This window comes from Sphaerodactylus townsendi, linkage group LG09, assembly GCF_021028975.2.
Source record: "Sphaerodactylus townsendi isolate TG3544 linkage group LG09, MPM_Stown_v2.3, whole genome shotgun sequence".
In the NCBI taxonomy this organism is placed as follows: Eukaryota; Metazoa; Chordata; class Lepidosauria; order Squamata; family Sphaerodactylidae; genus Sphaerodactylus; species Sphaerodactylus townsendi.
The window spans coordinates 29,764,032-29,785,548 of record NC_059433.1 but is presented as its reverse complement, the minus strand read 5'-3'; the positions used below and the strand labels follow the sequence as shown (position 1 = coordinate 29,785,548).

The 21,517-nt window shown below is 41.2% G+C and overlaps 1 protein-coding gene across 3 annotated transcripts in view; it reads left to right on the top strand.

The window, feature by feature from the left end:
* NFATC1 (nuclear factor of activated T cells 1) overlaps positions 1-21,517 on the top strand; it is a 171,497-nt gene that overhangs the window by 110,371 nt on the left and 39,609 nt on the right. For 2 of the 3 annotated variants that reach the window (XM_048508238.1, XM_048508237.1), the window contains exon 9: positions 11,959-12,639. In XM_048508238.1, the coding sequence (XP_048364195.1) occupies positions 11,959-12,639 (681 nt within the window). The remainder of the gene's footprint in view (positions 1-11,958; positions 12,640-21,517) is intronic. The other variant, XM_048508239.1, reaches the window with a different exon arrangement.

The window sequence follows — 21,517 nt, the reverse complement described above, 5'->3', positions numbered from 1 at the left end:
TCACACCTTTGTATTAACGCAGTAGAAACTGAATTGAAGTAGGGTACTGAAACCAAAAGGTGCTGACTTGTTTAGGCTTCTCAAGAACTGGTAACTTTAGCTCATGTTGTTAAACGTTACCTTTAACCAGATCTTGGGTTACCCATGGAAACAGTGTACATGGGTATTCCTATCATGATGTGATGTGATTTTGAGCTGAGCATTCAGATGAGGTAGTTGCAGTATAAATGGCCTAATTTCCTACAGGAATTACCACACTTTTAAAATATGGAGCAAGTAACCTTAAATGAGAAATGCTTTTAACAGACTTCTATCCATCTCAATATGCAACATTCTAGACAGCTTCAAGAATGTATTGCCCAGCCGTACCCCCTGTGAAGTATCATAGCGCTGCAGAATGAATGTGAAACTGATTCTGAAACCTGCTTCTGAAGATAGTGGCCAACTTGGTCAGCATTGGGCTCGCCTTCCTGTTTTGTGTCTATAATTATCTCTTGACTGTTTGCAGTGATAGTTTTCTAGTGATAACATTTAAGACTTACCCTACTCTTTTGCATTCTCTCTCCCACACTTTTCTTTACTAAAATGCTATGCCAGTCTTAACACCGGGAAAGTAATAAAACAGCGATGCAGTCTGCTATGGCTTTCTTTATTGCGGCACAGATCTTGGGTTTTACTGCCAGTCTCTTGACATGTTTCAGCTTTAAACTTTCATGCTAGGTTGAGCAAACTCTTTGACCTTGCTGGGTCTGCAGAACAATTTGTTGGGTTGCATTGGGGTGGGGGGAGTAACAGTCCAAATATTATTTTTTAAGGTCATAAAAGATACAAGGATATGTAATGCAATGTTTTTAAATGTCGTAGGTTGTGCCTGCTGTAGGATAATTTTGCAAGTTATAAAGAATATTAATTGCTTTATACTGAAGATTGGTTTCTGTGCAAGTATTTTACCAGCTGTAAAAGTGTTTCAGGACCTGCCTTGCTGAGTCCATTAGGAAAGCTGTAACTGGTCCAATACAGTTGTAGCGTTTTGACAGGCAAAGTAAAGTAGTGGAAGTAAAGTAGTGGAGTCAGGGCCATTTCAGAGTGTTTCATCACACCAGGCAAAGTACAATTCTTCTTCCCCTGTTTAGCTGCTGATCAGCTCATGCCCAACTACTGTTGTAAACCAGCTTTCTTGATCACTGTAATCATGCAATGGGCAGCCCAGTCCACAGGGTTGTGGCAGCCAGGGACGGTGCTGCTGTCACGCTGCCTCCAGGGACTTCCAGGTGGGTAGGGAGACAGCAAAAAAGAAAAAAAACTCAGCCACCTCCATAGCACTAAAAAGAATTATACCACCCTTTCAAAAGTCCAAGGCCACACCAAGGTGTTCCCAGCTCAAAAGCTCAGGTGGGTGCCGACTAAAGTCGGCTCCACCCCCAGGAACACCCTGGCCTGCCCCTCCCTGCTCTGCCATCTGCTTGGATACCAGCATATCTCTCCGGTGATGCCCACTTCTGGATTTGGCCACAACGGAACTATGGGGTCCCCAGACGTCAGCATTTTTGCTCTCTTCGCTGGCATAGGTGCCCATTATACTGGCAGAGGGGGCAAACATGCCAGCACAGCCCTGTGCTGCTCCCACTCCAGATCAAGCTGTTAGTCAACAGCTTAATGCATGTTCAAAAGTGCAAAACTTGATTCAAATTGGCATTGAACTAAGACCAGCTAATGTCACAAAAGTTTTTGATAACTGTTCTGTTCAGTTACTTTTGGTCTGCCATAATCGCAGCAACATTTGAGAACTTTTTGTCACAGTCTTCTTCTACAAGGGCTAGTTTTTCTTGTTAAAAAAATTCACCTTCTTGTGTCTAACTCATGGACTCCTTTATAGAGGGACAGTTGTAAGACTTCTCAGTGATGCCTTACTAACCTTCTGATCCTGCCACTGGCACCTCTGTGGAACAGAACGTTCCCCTTACCCCAGTGACCCTGCTGCATGCCCAGAAGGTGACACCCCCCGCAAAAAAAAAACAAAACCCTGAAGGATTCCTGGAAAATGTGACATGGAGGAAAATTGTTTCCTGACCCCTAAATGGTGATTGGCATGACCCTGAGCATGTAAGAAAGGGCCTCTACTAATGCAACCCTTCCTGCCCTCCCTCTCACAATCTAAATTCACAGAATCAGCATTGATGTCAGATAGTCATCTAGCTTCTGCTTAAAAACCTCCAAAGAAGGCAAGCCCGCTACTTCCTGAGGAAGCCAGTTTCACTGAGGTTCTATCAGGGAGTTCTACCTAATGTTTACTTAAAAACTGTGTTAATTTAATTTCAACCAATTAGTTCAGTTCAGACTTTCTGGAGCAACAGAGAGAAACTCCACACCATTTTCGATATGATAGCCCTTCAAGTACTTGAAGTTGGTTATCATATCACCTTTCAGTCATCTCTTGGCTAAACATACCGAGCTCCTCCTTCAACCCTTCCTCGTAGGACCTCCTCCTTACAGGATGGTCTGGAAGGGACTGCGAACAGTATTTTAGCACGTCATACAGATATTGTTTCCCTTTATCGTACAGCAAAAAAGGGTACACCTTTCTCTTTGCACACCTTCCCCCCAGCTCTAAGGCATCTCAGGACAACAGGAGATAAATGCTGTGCCTGTTGATTATAAAGGCAGAAAACCAGATGGCATGCACATGAAATTCTGCTGTACCTTTCACGATATTTCCCCAGATATAAGACAATTAATGTATAATTCCCTCAAAGATCGTATCTTGGTACTGGGGAGATATCTTATTTTTCTATTAATTCTGTTTATGGGCGATAGCTGAACAAGAAGCGCTATAATAAATATCTTTACTTCCGGGGATCACCTTATATTTTAGCCTTCGAACCTCTACTATATCTTATTATTTTTCCCGAGAGGATATCTGCTACCGTGTTTTCCCACAGAATATAAGACGGTGTCTTATATTAATTTTGCTCCCAAAAGATGCGCTATGTCTCAGGAGATGTCTTATTTTCTGTGTTCTGTTTTGATAGGGCATGCTTCCGAACAAAAACTTTGCTATGTCTTACTTTCGGGGGATGCCTTATATTTCGCACTTCAGCAAAACCTCTACTATGTCTTATTTTTCGGGGATGTCTTATATTAGGGGAAACAGGGTACCTTACCTTTGAAGGGAGCCAGCCAGTGTTATCTCTGAAAAAAATATATTGCTGGCCCTGGATTACTTTTCAAATAATGGCAAGCAGACTTTGAACATGAAACACATAAGTAAGACAACAAATTATTACTTCCCAACATATAGAAGATTGTGCCTTGCTGGCTCAGGTGGACCACTAAAACTAAGGGAAGAATTTGCCTTTGAAGAAGAAACAGTTTGTTCAACTTCAGCAGTAATATTACACTGGTGGAAATGCAGTAGTTGAAATCCATGGCTCACTTTATGGTATCACCTACAATTCCCAGAAACACATCCTGCCAGAACACTTCAGTCTTAAGATCAGTCATTTTCATGTAAGTTCTTATTTCAAGTGAACATTTGACATCAAATATCCATCTTTACCTAAACTTTCAGGTAGGTCCAATGAAGTTTTTGACAACTCTCCTTCCTTCTCCCTGCACACAGTCTTCATCAGTGTCTTGCAGCATGGGAAGCATAACCAATGACACCTGTCATCAAATTGGTACACTGTAGAGTACATTCAAAGTATTCAAATGTACTCCTCCAACTATCTTGAGATGGACTCCATTCCACAGAATTTCATTTGCTTCTTTTATCCCCAAAGATGCTTACTTCAGCATTTCAATCCAACAAAAGCAGTGCTAGTTCTTCTGGTTTGATATGGGAGATATCTGCTACCTTTACACCATATTACCCTTTGGCATCTAAATTGCTTTAAAGCCCTTCAGCAAGTATACAGCAGCGGTAGCAGCACATCTTCAACATTAAGGTCTTCCCTGTATAGATTACTGGTTCCTTGTGGTTCCATCTCTCCCTCTTCTACCATATACAAATGCCTCTTTACCCTGGATACAAGAAAAAGTAGTTCAGACGGTCAAAGACAATATGGCTGCCAAGTACTTGTGTTTTGTTCTTGAGGTCCTGAGGTGCCTGAAAACCTGACACATATTTTTCCACATCCAAATTCTATGGCAGTTTAAGAGCTTCTCTGATAACTTTCCTTCTAGTAATTTTCCCCATCTGTTCAGAGGACTATCACATAATTGTCTGTCCAAAAATGAAATCACATCGTTCTGGAAGTTGCCAGAGTTTTAGCCTGCACTAAGAATGCAAGCTACTGCCATTAATTCAGTGTCTAGTTAAATATGCTGTAATTCTGTGGCTATTTTAATTTTGATTCAATATTTTAAATTATGTATTCAACATTTACATTTTCCTAAAATGTTGAATGTTCCTTTTTCTCACAGATTTCAATCATTGTTATATTATTTTATCTAAAAGCCTATGTGCTATGAGGGCTTCCTATAATAAATGAATAAATCACTGCATAATAGGTTATTTTTGTATGTATCTCTGGAGTTGTGTTGCTACTATATACTCCAACATCTTGCCCAATATGGAATATTAGAGATTACTCAATAGTCACCCACATCAAGGGTGTCTTTAGGTATGGTCTTACTATGGCTTCTTTTAAGGGTTATGGAGGCCTCTCCATTCTCAATTGAGAGTAAGTGCCTCAGACACACAATTAATCAGACTCTCTCTTGCAGCTTTTAACACCCAGTATGGGCAAAATAACCAAGCCATGGATGTTTGCTTTTACAAGGACCATGTCCATATAAGGACCAGGTCATATAGGCCGTTTCCCCACTCCTCATTTGATGTGGGCTACTCATGGCAAGTAACCTGCGGTCCAGCGGCACTCCCCACGGCGGCGGCGGCGCAATCACCCCGATTCTGGAGCCCTTCAACCCCGTTAGCGTGCGTCATTCCCACTCCTGTTTGCAAGAGCGTCTTTTGGAAAAACCCTCGTAGAGCGCGGGCTGTTGCTCCTAGTGACGCTACCGTCCAATCAGGCCACGGCGGGGCTCCAGCCAATCAGAAAAGAGACCCGCATTTCTGACACCGCGGAAGACAGCAAAGCTTTCAGAAGGGATAAGCTGCGGTGGGGAGTAGGAACTCGCGCTGAAAAACAGAGGTTCAAACGAGACCGGTTTGCCTCAGCTTTTTTTTTTTTTTTTGAAGTGGGGAAACGGCCATAAACTGAAAAGTAACCATCAAAATGGAATCCCTGTAGGTAGGTGTACACTAACTTACAAATATATATATATCAGACGATTTCTAAGTAGTGTCTGATATATATATTTGTAAGTTAGAGAAGAGTAAGTTAGAGAGGAGAGAAACAATTCAAGAATTTAGGATGTTCTGTGTCAGACAAAACAATTCCATTAGAGACTCCCAACTTGAAGCTGCTGAACTGAAATTGTTAGCAAATTTTACAATTGGTGTCTGCAATCTTTATCACCAGCGGCCTGCATTTACTTAATCTTGCATCCATTTGACAGGATTCTGTATTAATTTGGACTATGAAACCATTACGGCTGTCTCTTACTTGCTTGATGGCTTGGACTTGCTTTACACGCACGCACAATTTCTCTGTTTATGAGGCATATATCCTAGCCCACCTAGAGGAACCGTTCATACATTTCATAAAACAGAATTTGGCCCACATAACTGATTTCGCAAGAAATGTGTTCAGATTCTCCCAGACTCTTGGCTGCAACGGACTACCAGCACCTTCTTTTGCAGATTTCCTCAATGGCTGCTGTAACTCAGCATACAATTATATTATAACACAGGAATGACAAATCTCTGGAATGATAATTAAATTTTGATGGGCTTTGATAGGCTTAGTAAGTTACTATTAAATATGTTTTGCATAACATAATTCCATGCAAATTTGTATTGTGTGGATTGCTTAAAAAAACATCAAATTTTCTATTGCAACCCGTATGTGTAGAATTTTTTTCCAGTGAGATGTAAAGTTATCCCTAGCTTAATGTGTGTTTTTTTTGTGCTTGGGGTATAGGGATTTTATGTAGAAACAACAAGAATTATTATGTAGTCATCGCCCTATTATAATATACAATGCTCTGTTTTTTTTAAATCTATCATGAATATTGTATTTTGTGCACATTAAGCAAGCTATTTTAACCTTCTTACCAAAGCAGTCATTTTTTCAGGTTGCTAGATTGTTTTCAATGTTAAAGGTGAGGTGAAATGAGCATGTGTTTTGCAAATATATGCTCCCCTCCTTTCAATAATAGTTCGCATCCCATTGTGAAACTTTTCACAAGTGGCCAGCTGATGCTGAGAGGGGGAAATGTGTTTCTGTTGCAGAGGCAAACAGATGGATGGTACCTACATTACCCCAATCACAGTGTACATTAAATTGTAGCATAGGGACGTGTGTTTGGTATCTGGTTGAAAGTAATGTTATATATACCCTTATTAGAATGTAGATCTGAATGCAAATGTTGATACCCTGTATTACTTTCAATAGGATGTATTTCACGATGTGCATCTCAGTCTCCATTCTAGAGTTGTGCAATTGTTTCGGAGTGAATCACACTTAAGAATAAACCACCCTGCTTTGAAGTTGCATCAGAAGGGCCTCCTAAACAAAGCAAGCTATTTCCAAATCACTGCAGAAAAATCACATGAAGCAATTTGAGCCATTTCAGATTCCTGGCTACTTCATTTGGTTTTGTGCCCTTTTTGTCCTTAGTGTGCCTGCAGTCTTTTTTTATACATAAAAAGGTGGTTTTCGAACAGTGAAAGAGAATGTATTGTCAAAGGCTCCTTCTGCACATGCAAAATAATAAGTTTTCAAACCACTTTCACAACTGTTTGCAAGTGGATTTTGCTATTCCGCACAGCTTCAAAGAGCACTGAAAGAAGTTTGAAAGTGCATTATTCTGCATGTGCGGAATGAGCCAAAGACTTTTACAGCCAGAATCAACATGTGGTTGTGGGTTTTCTAGGCTGTGGGGCTGTGATCTGGTAATTTTTGCTCCTAACTTCCCTTTCAATGGCTGTTGTGGATTTTCCAGGCTGTGGGGCTGCGGTCTGGTAGATTTTGCTCCTAACATTTTGCCTGCATAGATGCGTTAGGAGCAAAACCTACCTACCAGACCACAGCCAAACAGCCCAGAAAATCCACAACAGCCAGTGAAAGGAAAGTTCATTAAGTTCACAGCTGACAGCTCTGAGTTGTCAGTGAGGCCAGTAAGATAGAGAGATAGAGGGTAAGGTCCAGTCAGCTTTTTTTTTTCACTCCACCTCATCTAACTAGCCTTCTAACTACATTCTTCACTCCATGCACCCCATTTAACGTGCCTTTCGTCCATTCAAGTCCCACAACCTCCAACAGAGTCTTTTGGGTAAACAAAGATAATTCTTTCCACTCTTTTGCACCAGTGAAAAAAGCTGGTTGGATCTAATCCATACTTTCTAAAGAGTGAAATAAAAGACTTGCAGAGAATATCACCTCATATATATGTTAAGTGTGGAAGAACACACCCATGGCCAATAAAGTTTCATTATTCATATGAATGATTCTGTGTACAAGAAGACTGAATATGTTGTGGCATCTCACAGCCACCCTAACTGGTTTAGGGTGGCCATGTACAGGTGAAGAAATAGGCCTATGAAAGGTCTTGCTGTAATGAATTAGCTTATTTTTAAAAGGATACCAAATTCTTGGTTGCCATTTAACTTCAGTCACTAAATTATTAAAATCGGCAGCCTTGCCTCTTGAAAAAAATAGCCTTTTTCTTACGCGTTCTAACAGCCAAAAGCAAAACAGATAAATCATAGAGCAGTGAAAATGTGGATTTTTAACATGTTAGAGCAAATGGCCCTGTTAGGAAAGTCATACTTTGAAAAAAAATGCTCATGTTCATATTTCTTCAGCAAAAGAGGTTCGCTGTCTTTCATTCTGAGTTATAACTAACTTGCTTATATTTTACCTGTTCGGAACCTCTCATGTAAGGGAAATGAGGTATCTCTCTTCACATTTATTTTTTTTATTTTGGATGTATATCCCACCCAATCCCCGAAGGGCTCTGTGCGGGTTACAACAAATTTAAAACATTAAAATATGACTCTCAGCTCAAACTGGCTAAACACATCATTAACAACCAGTGACCCATGCTGGAAAATGACACTCTTCTCACAGTCAATGGGAGGCAAACCTTTCCTTGCCTAAAGACAGCCTCTAACCAGGGCCTACAACAAACCAAGATCTGTCATCATATCCACTCGTTCACTTGTTCATTTGCCAATGTTATACATGCCCTCAAATGTCAGCAGTGCCCTTCCACTTGAACACTGCACATATAGCTCAGTCGCTCCTGTCTGTGTGATCTCCAAGGCTTCAGCTGTCCGTTCATATTCATATTCACAGCCAGTCTCATTGCCTGAGACTGAGAATTCTTGGTGTTATGTAATAATATGGACTTCTTTCTGTAAGAACTGAAAGCCCCTCTAATGTATCTGTAGAAACATGGCTCAGCCCCTGACATTAAATTTACTGATGTCAGGACTCATCTGTCTGCTTAAACCCGTCACTGAATCTGAAACTGTGAACCTAATTAGTTTAGAATTTCAAATGTTATGTTTTAATATATTTTATTGTTGGTGTATTCCACAAAAAAGCTAAAAAAAATTAACGGCATGCTCCCCTTTCACACACGTATCTAGTACAAAACAATGAGCCAGTTTGGTTTCCCTTCAGGTTATGACTGGAATGAACAGTTAGGTTCTGAACAAAGTTCTGTAAAGAGGTGCTATTGTAGTTAGCATTAATATTAGTCATATTCAGTGTATATAGTACTTTGCAGTTTTCATTTCATCCTCTTGTCACAATAGTTCTGCCACACAGGTTGACTGAAAATGGCCTGCCCAAGGGTTCTTTTATAATATTTAAATCAAAATGTCATACCAGTGTGCACAGATACTCAGATGATCAGATGTGATTATATATGCATATATTTTTACTCCTTTCCCATTTAAAACACATATGCACACCAATCAGGAAAAGACTACAGCTATGTTCACTCCTAAAGCAGCCATCCCCCTCTCTTACAGAAGTTATCTGGTGGGGTTTTTTTAATTTCTATTCTCTTGTATTCTGTTTATTAATATTATCATAGCAGGAAACTGGAGAACCTTTTTGTTCTAATTTTCTATTTTGATTCCTCTGATGAAATCCTTATGGAATAGTTAGGACCATATTTACAAAAGGGGCCAAGCAAGAGTAGACCTGAAAAATCACTGAACTAGGCAGTAGACCAAGATAATTGTCTTAACGCAGTTGATAGTGTTCCATTTCTGAGAAGTGAACAATGCTGATCATACTGGAGAGAATCTCTTATAGATGAGCTTCTAGAAGAAAGAAGACTATCAGCCCCATCCTGGGGGGTGGGGGGGTTGAATCTGCCATTGAGAGCGGCGGGGAGGCCACACTAGCAGATTCGCCATCTCTGGGGCACCTACCACAACAGAAGGGCAAAATCACCACCATACAGCCGCCATCCTTCCCCAGCAATGAGATGTGATGTAGGACGCTGCAGCAGCATCCCTGCACTCTTGGTGTAGTGGGGGCAGGACTAGGGAAGGAGCCGACATTAGTCAGCTCCCTCCTGCCCTTTGCCAGGCATTACTCCAGCAGGTGCAGCCCCCACTTAGGCCAGACTTTTGACTGGCATAAGTGCGATGCAGCCCATTGGAGCTTCTCAAAGGCAGGGAGACTTTTTGCCTTCTCCACACCGCTAGGGAGCCCCTTTGGGAGCAGCAGGGGGCAGGGCTGCAGCGCTGGAACCAGGTGCCCAGCCTGTGGATGGGACTGTGAATCTTTCAGAATAAAAAAGAACTAAAAAAAATTCTGAATCCAAAATTATTTGCTGTTCTCAATTCACGTACGTTTACACTGATTCATGTCTTATTATGACCTTAGATGGCATTTTATACCCTTTTTGTACAGCGTTAAATCAGTACTGAATGGAATACCCACTGTTCACCATTTTGAAATACTGTTTTCAACCCTCACCGGGCTACTACAACCAGGAGATGTGAATTGATTTGTTTGTTTCACTATAGTAAAGCTTACTTTTCTAGCGAACCTCATTTAACAAAAAGAGCAGCATCTCCACATCAAGGAGAACTTGCTTTAGCCAATCTTTCATAGGCAGTCCCACTGTCTATGACATCTTATGTACATTGATATTCTGTCTGTATAAGGAAAATGTTTCTGAAGAAAATAAACATTACTATGAATCTAAAACTGCCATTCTCTGATTTAACTGCTGAATAGCAGCCCGATACACAACCTAGATCACACCACCATGGTAACCATTACTGGTTACTTTTGAATCTGCAACAATGCCCTTAACCACGTATCTAGATCACAACTATGCAAACTGTCAAGCAACTTTTGAAACCTTTGACGTGGCACAAGTAACCTATAGATGAGAGGTGGCCGCCTCTATGGATTTCACATTCACCTTTTACCCAACTAACTTACCTCTAAAATTCTAAAAATGTGGATTAATTGAGCAAATGCACAACCGCTTAAGCTAAAGCATTGGTTTTTTGGCAATACATTTCTCACTCACTAAGGCTGTAATGCCCTTCCATGAATAGCCCCAGGTTAGCCTGATCTCATCAGATTGCAGAAGCTAAGACGTCAACCTTGGCTAATATTTGAATGGGAGACCTCCAAGGAATACCTGGGTTGTGATGCAGAGGCGGGCAATGGCAAGCCACCTCAAAAAGTCTCTTCCCTTGAAAACCCTACAGGTTGTTGTAGGTCAGTTATAACTTGACAGCAAAAAGAAAAAAAGTTGTGATCAAGTGCACAATTAGTGGGAACTATGCCCCGTTGAACCTAGTGGGATGTAGCGGCCATCTTGCATTCCAACCAAACACTGATTTAAATCTAATAATTTAACGCGATTACAAATCACACACAACGTAAATGCCAAACCATTGCCTTTAGTCAGAGATTGGAGTAGCTACTTAAACTAATTTGAAGATAACAGTATAGAAGAATGATAGGTCTTGTTCCTGACCATTTCATACCAGTAGAGATTCTATCTATTCAGAACATGGTAAACTTTCACCAACACGTCAGGCTTTTCTTCCTGGAATTTTTAGAGACACTGACTCATTTACCTGATTAGTAAGTACTGTTGGAATGAAATATGTGACAGGCAGAGCAATTGTTTAATTGAAAGAGTAGGTGACCTGTTCTTGCTTGGGACTGCTTATGTAAGAATCTGAATCAAGTATGCCATAGTCTAGATAGTTCTTGCTGAACTCCCTGCATCCCCTAGTGTAAGCTATGAAACCGTACAGTAGACACTGCTTTACTGTTGTTGTTTTTAAAAAGAAAAGTTAGATTCCAGTTTATCCAAGACAAAGTCTTATGATGAAATGCATCATTTTTCAGGAGCTTGCCATTTTCCTGACAGTTTTGTTTTGGTGAACTCTGAAAGCCCCTTTTTTGCCTCCTCATGCTTGAATTTACCCATTGTGCAGACATCTATCAAATGGGCCATCAGTAGCAGTAGACATGTGGTAGTACATCCAAGTTAAAATTCTTGCTTTGATTACTACAAATCCATGAAGCCCTTGGGTCCAGAGCTTCTACTGCAGCCCAGCTATTTGCAAATAGATTTTTATAGCACATTAGAGCTGGAGGAGAGTCCAAAGAAAATAGTCTTTTTCAATATTAGAACCAGCTGTGACTTTCTTGTGTGGATGACTCATTCATATTTTTTATGGGGTGGGAGAACCAGGCAAAGGACACACAGAGTCTTATTCAAGATGTTGTTTGTTTTTGCAAAGGGTATCCTAGCCACAAGCCAACTTGATCATACCAATGTGCAACTCTGTGTTTACTCAAAGCACTTTCTTTCTTTTTTTTCTCCTTTCAACAGTCCCAATTATAAAAACAGAACCCACTGATGACTATGAGCCTGCTCAAACCTGTGGACCAAGGAACCAAGGATTAAATCCTCTCTCCAAACCATACTACAGCCAGCAGATCATGATGCCTCCTGATCCTGGCTCGTGCCTTGTGGCTGGCTTCACTTCCTGTCAGCAGAGAAACACTGTGATGTCATCATCTCCCAGCTCAAGTCCCAAGCTGCAGGACCTTTCCACTCCCGTTTACAAGTGCATCACCAACCCAGGCCACAGTCACCTAGGACTTCAGCAGACCGCTGGAGGGATCCCCACCATGCAGGAAGTGCCAAGGTCTATAGTTGTGCACCCAAGCTCTCCAGATCAAGCATCTCACATCATGCTGCAGCCGCAGGTGAGTCAACATCTGAGCAGTAGCTGTTCCCTTGGTTACCAACAAACACTCTATCCCAACAGTCCCTCCTCTCCAGTTCCATCTGTAACCCAAGAGCCAACCTTTTTGCAGTCCTGCAGTCCAACTCGCTCATCCATAATGGGTCAGCAGCAACTGCCGAATGTTCAAAGAAATGAATCTCCAGCAAATCAGCCACTGTCGTTGCCCGAGTTGCATGAGGACAATAATCATAATTTGGCCCCTATTCCTGTAACGATCAAGCGTGACCCTGAGGAATTGGACCAGTTGTACCTGGATGATGGTAAGTCTTCTGCAGATGTAGAGGTTTGTGTTCAGCCATTTTGACGTGCCACTGAGTTCTTTTAACCTCCATTAGCATTGAGGGGGAAAGTTGCCAATTAACAGTCTTGTGGAATGGAGCAGGATTTAGCTTTGGTGGACCTTGGTATGGGAAAGATTTCTTTCTGGGCAGTCCAAAGGGGGAGGAGGGGGATGAAACTGTATTGGATACAGTGGGATCCCTGGCTGGTGCCAGCACTCACTGCGCCATGCAAATTGGCATAAACACTGGTATACGGGCACTTTATCTGGCACAGGGGAACGAAGCAGCAGCGCAGTGCCTGAATCCGCAAATTAAGCCAGAGCCGTCACTGCTATGCCATTCAGGTCTGCACTGCCATCGATGAAGTCGTTCTTGCCCGGGAATGCCCCCTTTCACACTTATGTATGCAAAATGCACGACATGTCTATTAGGGAATGAGCTAACCAAGGAGAGGTGAGTGTTTTCTCTCGCTCTCTCGGCGCCTGTGCCATGATTCCCACTTTGGGAGCAGCACCATTTTATTCCACCCCCCACCCTCCATTGGATTGGGCTGTCTAATGTCATCAGCAGTAATGAAAATGTATGATCCAGATTTTAAACGTGGGTAGTCATTGCTGAATTATCTGCATGTCTAGTTGTTACAGTGCAGTAATCTTAACCGTATAGTCTAATGCCTTCGCCAGTGGCTTGCAGAACGGTACTGAAACCCCATTTTGAATTGTCCTATTTAGATCTTGAATTAAGCAAGTCTGCTACATGGAACTAAATGATGAAGCTGCTCTATTTCAACTAAGAATTTTTAAATTAAAAACTAAATAATGACCTCCACACGTTGGCATCTGAAGTAAAAGCTTTGCTCCCAACTCCACTTTACTTATTTGGTATATTTGCAGTTGGTCTTTTATTAAAAAATTATATATAGTGTGTGTTCTGCCTGTACAATTGCAATATTAAACTCCAATGAGCCTGTCAAACTTCCAAAGATTTATTTGTTCAGTGTAATAAAGGGTGGAATCTGAAATGTGATTATATTACTTCATATTATTTGGTGCTTAAAACCATGGTGGCTATTTCAAATTTATGCCTTCATGAGGTCCAATTCAGTAATGGCATAATCTCATATAATGCATTGTGCCGGCTAAAATAGGTATGTGCCTTTGAACAGATCTTGTTTCAATAAAAAATATGCAAGTGACAGTAAGCTAAAGGGAAAATGACTGCCAAAGGCAGTTTATTGTAAACATTTTAAAAAACTCATGCAATATTTTATTCTATTTTAATCATCAGGACTCCATCTAAATTCAGATGTCAAATGTTAGACTATTAAAGTCTGAATAGCAATATTATGTCCTGGGGCTTAATAGACACCCTGTTCAGATGTGTCACTTGTCTGGACAGAAACTCCCCACAAATTAGGAGCATAGCATTGATCAAAACATTATAAAAGTGGTACCAAACATGTTTTGTATTAAGGAGATATTCATTTGGATACTGCAGGATGGAAATGAACTGAATGGTGACATATTAATTTAAAAAGATACCCAAGGATTATCTCTTGTTTCATTTAATTCAAGAGCTTGTGTGTGTATACTTGTACAACCATGTTTAATGCAGTGCTTCCCAATTAGTTCCCTAATGACACATGCTAGCTTTAGAGTAGTTTTTTTTTCCATTGAAGCAAAATGACATATTCCTTGCATGCTTATTAAAAAAACGACATACAGAAATAGTTTAAAAGCAGGAAAGCTTTTAAACTTTGGGATATTTTGCCCTAAATTTAGACGTTTTAAATTTTTTCTTGCCAAATTGCATCAAAATGAGCCAATCCTACATATTAGAGAATTATACATATACATCAGCTTATTAATATTGACACTGCCTGTCCTGTCTATTATAGTTTGGAGGGCTTTTCTCAACCAGTATAATATTCCCTGCTAATGACTAAACTTTTTGTTGAAGCTCAGGGATCTTTGGCCATTCCTAGAAAGTTGCCTTTATTTCTCTTTTGTGGCTGCTTTCCGACATCACAAGAAACTGTGGTTTATAGATTATGAATGTAAATGGCTCAACAAATTGGGGTTTGTTGGTGAGTGCTAAACCAGGAATTCAAACTGGGGTTTGTAACTGGTTCGTTAACCCAATTTGTGCTAACTGTGATTGGTTTTGATGTGTGAATTTACAAACTACAATTTGTGGTGTGGCATTCCCGTCATGGATGCTTGGTCACTAAGATAGTAGTTAGGAAGAATGTTCTTACTATTAAGTGGTAGAAAGGCTGCAAGAAGCCATGGTTTATGCACAAACATAGTTATGTCTGGCAGACTAACTAGAGTTTGTTTTACAAACCAAAGTTTAGCCAGTCCATGGTTTATTGTGGCATCTGAATGTCTTCTCTCTGTATCATTTACACAGAGCATACCCCACATTTCTAAACCACCCTAACTGGTCATTCCACAGCCAAAGAGACATTGCGTAGGTTATTAATCTTATTAATGTTCATGCTGTATATTTTGATACAGCACCACCCATTTGTAGAGTTACTTCCTTCCATTAAAACATCAAAGAAATTGGGTGGAGTTATCAGTGTTATCTCCGTAAGCAACAAGGGAACACATCAGCACGGACAGGAAAAGGCTCTTGGAAAAGTAACTGATGATCTAGCTTTTCAACACAGTGTAAAGAGATAATATTAGATACTGTTTCATTGCACATGCTGATAACACATAGGTATGAAGGACAAACACAAAATAAAACAGACATTTTTTGTTATACTTCTGAGCATCCGAAAACTTAAGGAGTATTGAATGACAGTCTTATATTTTCTGTCACCTGAATTTTGTTTCTTAATTCAGGTGTACAGTATCAGTAAGATGCCATACCATCTAAGGTCTTACCCTAAATACACTTTCTTGATTATAAAATTTGTTGAAAGCACTGGGGTTAGTGTGCATATGCAGAATACTTGTCATTATCATTTGAAGAAACTGGGTTCTGTTTTCAACGTGAGGATTATCTTCTGAGTAGTAAGAAAATCTAACTTGGTTTAAGCCATACTTTTTTGCCATATATTTGCTATACATGTTAAGCCATATTTTTGCCATCAAGTCACATCTGATTTTTGGTGACCTTGGAGGGGGGGGGGGGCAGTTTCAAAGCAAGAGATGCCCAGAGGTTTGCCATTGCCTGCCTCCACATCACGATCCTGATATATGTTGTAGTTCTCCCATACAAATACTTGACAGGGTCAACTTTACTTAGCTTCTGAGATCTGATATCCAGGTCAGCGCCTTATTGGTTTTAGTAGAATTTATTTCAAAATAGGCTGGCTAAGAATCCCTGGCCGTTTCCGCACGGGCAAAATATGACGTCGTCGCAACGGAAAAAGAAGCGTCAGAGCGTTACGCCGCAGCGCTGTGACGGAGTCGCGCCGATCAGATACGCCGTCGCGTCAGCAGCTAAACGGCCTTGAAGGCGGTGTATTCAAAACCACTCTTCCCCATGTGGCGCATCGGCCGCTTTTCGTGCGAACAGCCGCCACATGTCGTCACAAATGGCGTCGGGCCTGCAGCCGCCAAGTCGCAGAAGCGTCGCGAGCGCCGCTTCCGCAAGCGCTTCCGTCGCGAACCGTCACATTTCTCTGCGGGCGCGGTGTAGCAGCTCCGCCTGTCTGTGTGAACGCTTTTTTTGGGATGCGTCGCAATTTGCGACGTCATCGCGTCGCTGCTTTTGGCCGTGCGGAAACGGCCCCTGTTTTTACACTCATTCAAATATCCACAATACATTCTGTTGTTTTTAAGGATTGTATTTGCATTGTAAATTTGTGTTCTAGGTGTGGGCACAGTCAACGCTACCTAGAAATGGTTGCCAAGTTTCAGATTATGTTGAACTCTTTTCTTCGCAGTCATTTGTCTGCTCACATGTGTCCCCTTCCACCAATACTGCTTTTCTGTATATCTTTTACCTCCCAGTGAGAAAAGTAGCTGGTAAGGGATGATTTTGAGGGGGGAAATGACTGGCAATGAAAGGGATAAACATCTACTTCATCAGTCGTCATGTTAAACTGAAGTCCCTCCACTGATTTATGTAATAAATAAAAGCCACGAGGAAGGGGGAAAAAAATCACAGAATGACATATGTTGTTATTAACCATCTAGAATGTTATTCTTAAAATACTTCCTCAAAGTACCATAACAAGGACAAGTCCAAAGTACGGCCATAATGCAACTTTGGCATTCTTAAGCCTGTTCACTTGAAGGGTTTTAGTGCCTTTAACTCTCCAACGTATATAATTTTCCAAATCTCGTTCACTCCCAGAACAAAAGCCAAGGCACCCAATGATACCTTTTCTGTTGCTTGCCAACGGTTTTTAGGAAGTGGGTGGGTGGGGCCAGGTAGGGTGTTTGCCCAGCAAGGCTTCTGCTTGATTACTGGAGATTTGACTGGCTGTGCAGGTTTTTTAAATGTTGTTTTGGCATCAGCTGCCACCACAACCCAAGAATTTACACTGTTTCCAAAGTTAAGCTGTGGCAATCATGTTGTGGCTGGCTCTGCCTCCTGTGGCAGCCATTTTGTGGTAGCCATGTTGTTGCTATGCCCACCATGCAGTGTCAGAATTCCAAATTTGCTCGCAGGCTCAAAAAGGTTGGGGACCCCTGAACTAAAGCATGAGAAGACTATATCCCAGCTATAATTTAATCACACTGAAACAGTCCCATTCACCTTAATACAACCCTTCTGAAATAAATAGGCTGTAGGTTTTATCTTCAGATACCCCAATCCGTTGCCTTCAGTGCCTGGGTGTCATTTTGGACTCTGGCTAAAATTACCTAAACCAGTTTTGGAAAGTGGGATTTACGAACTAAATTTATTTATTTATTTTTGCACTTTGTATGTATTTCCCCCTTGCCTTTTTAACAGTAGGCTTGCTAAAATGACAGTATCCAGTTTTTTTATGCATTAATACAAGCATATATAGGCTATAAAGAGTCGCCTGGATTTCTGAGACATGGCTGACAGCAGCTATCAAAATCACTTCGTGAGCTTCTTTTCAGTACCAGTCAGATTTTGCCCCTTATAATTGTCTCTGCACAGCTGTGAGTTTTATAGCACTTTGCCCATGAATGCATACATTTCAAATACTCTTTTTTTTTACTTTAAAAGAAGGTAAATTGGGAGTATTAAACTCTCATGTAAGTATGTAAAAATGGCAAAACCACAGGCAAAGCGTTACTGAAAGCTACAGCCTAACCAGCCATTTTAAAGGTGTCTCTTAAAAAATAACTTTTGCAGTAAAAGCCGTAACTTATGGAAGTAATATGAGCCATTGCTAATGTCCTTCCCATGAATTGCTTACACTGTCGAACTGTTAAATGTCTGACATGTCCATATATCTCCTATACAGCATATATTAAATTCTGTTGCCTTGATGCCATAAGCTTGAGAGAGGCGGGGTGTTATATATAGATATATATATATAGATTTCAAACTTATATATAAATTTGAAATGCACATGATTTGGTCATATAGTTTATTTGAACAGGAACTGTACCAGACAGAATTATTCTTATGCTGAAATGTATCCTTTTTCATGCACCTCAGCTTTGTGATTAAAGGGATTGTCTCCCAAGACATTAAGTTTAGTCTGCTGCTGCCACAATTATGCCTTTTTAAAAAACTTCTGAGTTCACTCACTGATTTCCAGTAGTCCAGATGTCATTGGAACAACATGCAGGTACTCTACAAAGTCCAGTAATACTGTCATCACATTGGACTGGATTTCAAGCTCCCCGTATTGCCCCCCTCCCTCCCTGTCCTTTAGCCTTGTCTAGCAGCTCTGGAGAAAAACAAAAGGCTTTCCTCATGGAAAGTTTTAGTAAAGCTGGCCGCCTGCCCAGATTGAGCGCCCCTCTTCATTCGTAATGATGATTGAAAGCGTACATTACTACTGTGGTAAAACATGCTGAGTCGCTAACATTGGAAATGAAGGTTAGACAAGATGGGCAGTGAGGATGGAGAAATAAAGAACTCAAGTAATTCATTATGGGTCAAACCATCAATGGACCTAAATGTCTACAATTGAGTGGGGGACCATTAAGTGAAAACCACACAGGTCATAATATTACATTTTCCTTTAGCTTCCAGCTTTGCAAAGTTGGTCTCCCTGAGAAGACTTTCAAAGAGCTCTTTTGGGGAGGCTGATGTGTCACAAGGTGAAGCAATAAGCTTCGTTCTCAGTTAAAAAATCTGTAGCTAGAAGGATTTTTGCCTGGAAATTAGCTTGCTTCTGCTGCTGCCCAAATACCTCCCAAAATGCTTGTACCTGCTGCAGCTATCGGGGCAAAAGAACAGACAAAAGTAAAAAAATCCTATGAAAAAGACAGAACAAGTAAACAGGGAAGATGGTAACCAGATGTAAACAGGTGGATGCTAACCAAGAGATATAGGATGTAATTCACAACACACGCTCATGTCACTCTGTACTGACATAGTGCTGCTCTTAACTACTAGTGAAGCTCTTCAGATTGGCTTCCTGATTATTGCTTCCATTTTAGAATAATTCTGTCACTATTCCTTCTGCAGAATAACAATGATACAGGGTAACCACAGCTGAAGGAAGGCCAAAATATAAATATGGCATAACAACAACGAAAGCAGAAGGATTAATACCCCTCCCCCAGTAAATCCTAAAAATACATAGATCAAACCAAGCCTGAACTTTTCCTGTGTGTGTGCCATTAAGTCATGGATGATTTATGGCAACCCCATTCTCTTGAGCCTGTCGCTGGGCACTGAGGACTCTGGTATAGAGCCTGAAGACACAGTGCATTCAGAGATGGCTCCTTATGAGGAAATGCAGTCAGCAGAGCCAGATCCCAAGCCCTTCCTTGCAAGCTCAGGTAAAGCCTGATTCTGTGCAGCTGGGAGAGCCTTCAGGAATCTCAAAAGATCCAGGTAATGAGCTGGCTACTCAAAGGAGGCAAAGACGGAGACTACACAGTTGCAGAGTTAAAGGAGAAGTACTCTCTTTGCTGCAAGGTGTGGCAGAAGGCACTACAAGATGGAGGCATCTGCATCTGAGGAGCATTGAGTTCTTGCAGGATCCCAGCCTTATTAGCCAGGCCATCTATATAAATGCTGCTTTGGGCTTGGGTCTGCTTGGGTGCAATGGGTGTACTTTCTGTTAAGCTCTATGTGCCTGGTCTTCCTCTGACCTCTGGTTCTCAGCCTGCTTGCCTGATCTCCTGCCTGTGCCTTGACTTTGAACTGTACTGTTTTGAACTATTCTTTTGCCTGCCCTGACTCTGGCCTGTTTTGACTACACCACGCTTGCTGCCCTCCTAGTTAGCACCTGCCGGCAGCACACCCATAGGGTTTTCAAAGCAAAAGGTGTTTGGAGGTGATTTGCCACTGCCTGCCTCCATATGGGTTGAGAGACTTCTGAGAGAACTATGACTGGCCCAAGGTCATCCAGTAGGCTTCATGTGGAGGTGTAGGGAATCCAACCCACACCTTGAGCCAGCATGGTGTACTGGTTAAGAACGGTGGACTCTAATCTGGAGAACCGGGTTCATTCTCCACTCTTCCACATGAGCAGCAGACTCTTATCTGGTGAACTGGATTGTTTCCCTGCTCCTACATGAAGCCTTCTGGGTGACTTTGGGCTAATTAGTGTCTGTTGTGGGGAGAGGAAAAGAAGGAGTTTGTAAACTGCTTTGAGACACCTAACAGGAGAGAAAGGTGGGATATAAATCCAAACTCTTCTCTTCTTCGGCAGATTAGAGTCCACTGCTCTTAACTATGCCACTCTGGCTCCTGAACTCTTCCTAGAAGCTAAAAATGACCAAATGGAGGCTATTGTACTTTGGTCACATTATGAGAAGACAAGGTTTACTGGAAAGGACAATTATGCTAGGAGGTAACAGGAAAAGAGGAGACCCAACATGAGATGAGTTGACTCGAGAAAGGAAACCGTAGCTGTCACTCCGCAAGACCCGAGAAAGGCTGTTAATGACAGAATGTTTTGAAGGCCCTTAATTCAGTTGTTATGTGAGAAGCAACTTGTTGTCACTTAACACACACAAAATAAATGGAATTTCCCAACTTGACAGACCAGTATGTACAGTCCTGCTTGACATGTTAACAGTGCAATCCTATGGAGAGTTATTCCAGTCTAAGCCTATGGAAATGAATGGGGTTTAGAGACTGAAGTAACTTTCCTTAAGTTTGTACTGTTCATCATTAGAGGCAAAGAACTTGATGACAAGATTATGTAGGCTGTTCACCCTAACTTTTTGACAAGAAAAGTGGCCCAGAAATGGCCCCCAAAATAAATATGAAGGCTGTGACAGGTTTTAATGGTAAGAAACAGTTTGTGAATGATGCAGATTTTAATAGTGGGATAAAAGTGCATAAAAGTGTCATATTCTTAACGATGGGGAAGAAGGTTTGAAAGTGCAACAAGGAAAGGCTTGGAAGAAGCAGCTATAAGTCCAAGGCACCATACGGAATCAGCAGGGTAGTGATATTGTCAATAGATAACAGTGATTAGTGGAGAATGGGAAGGCCTGGTAAGAAAGGTGACTATACCACATTTTAGAAAGCGATGACACATTCCAAAGGAGATATTGAACAGGCCTGTAGAGATTTGAGACTGTGTCTAAGGAAATGGTTTTAGAACTGTTGTTTAGGTAAACAAGAATTCCACAATGAAAAGATCAGTAGCGGTAGACTAAAAAAACCCTAAATACTGATTGGCTATCATAACGAATCCTTTCCTGTAACCAGCCGCCATGCAAGAATGTTGGTCCCATGGCCAAGTCATGCTCAGTTCTCCCAAAAGCCAAAAGTTCATCTCAGA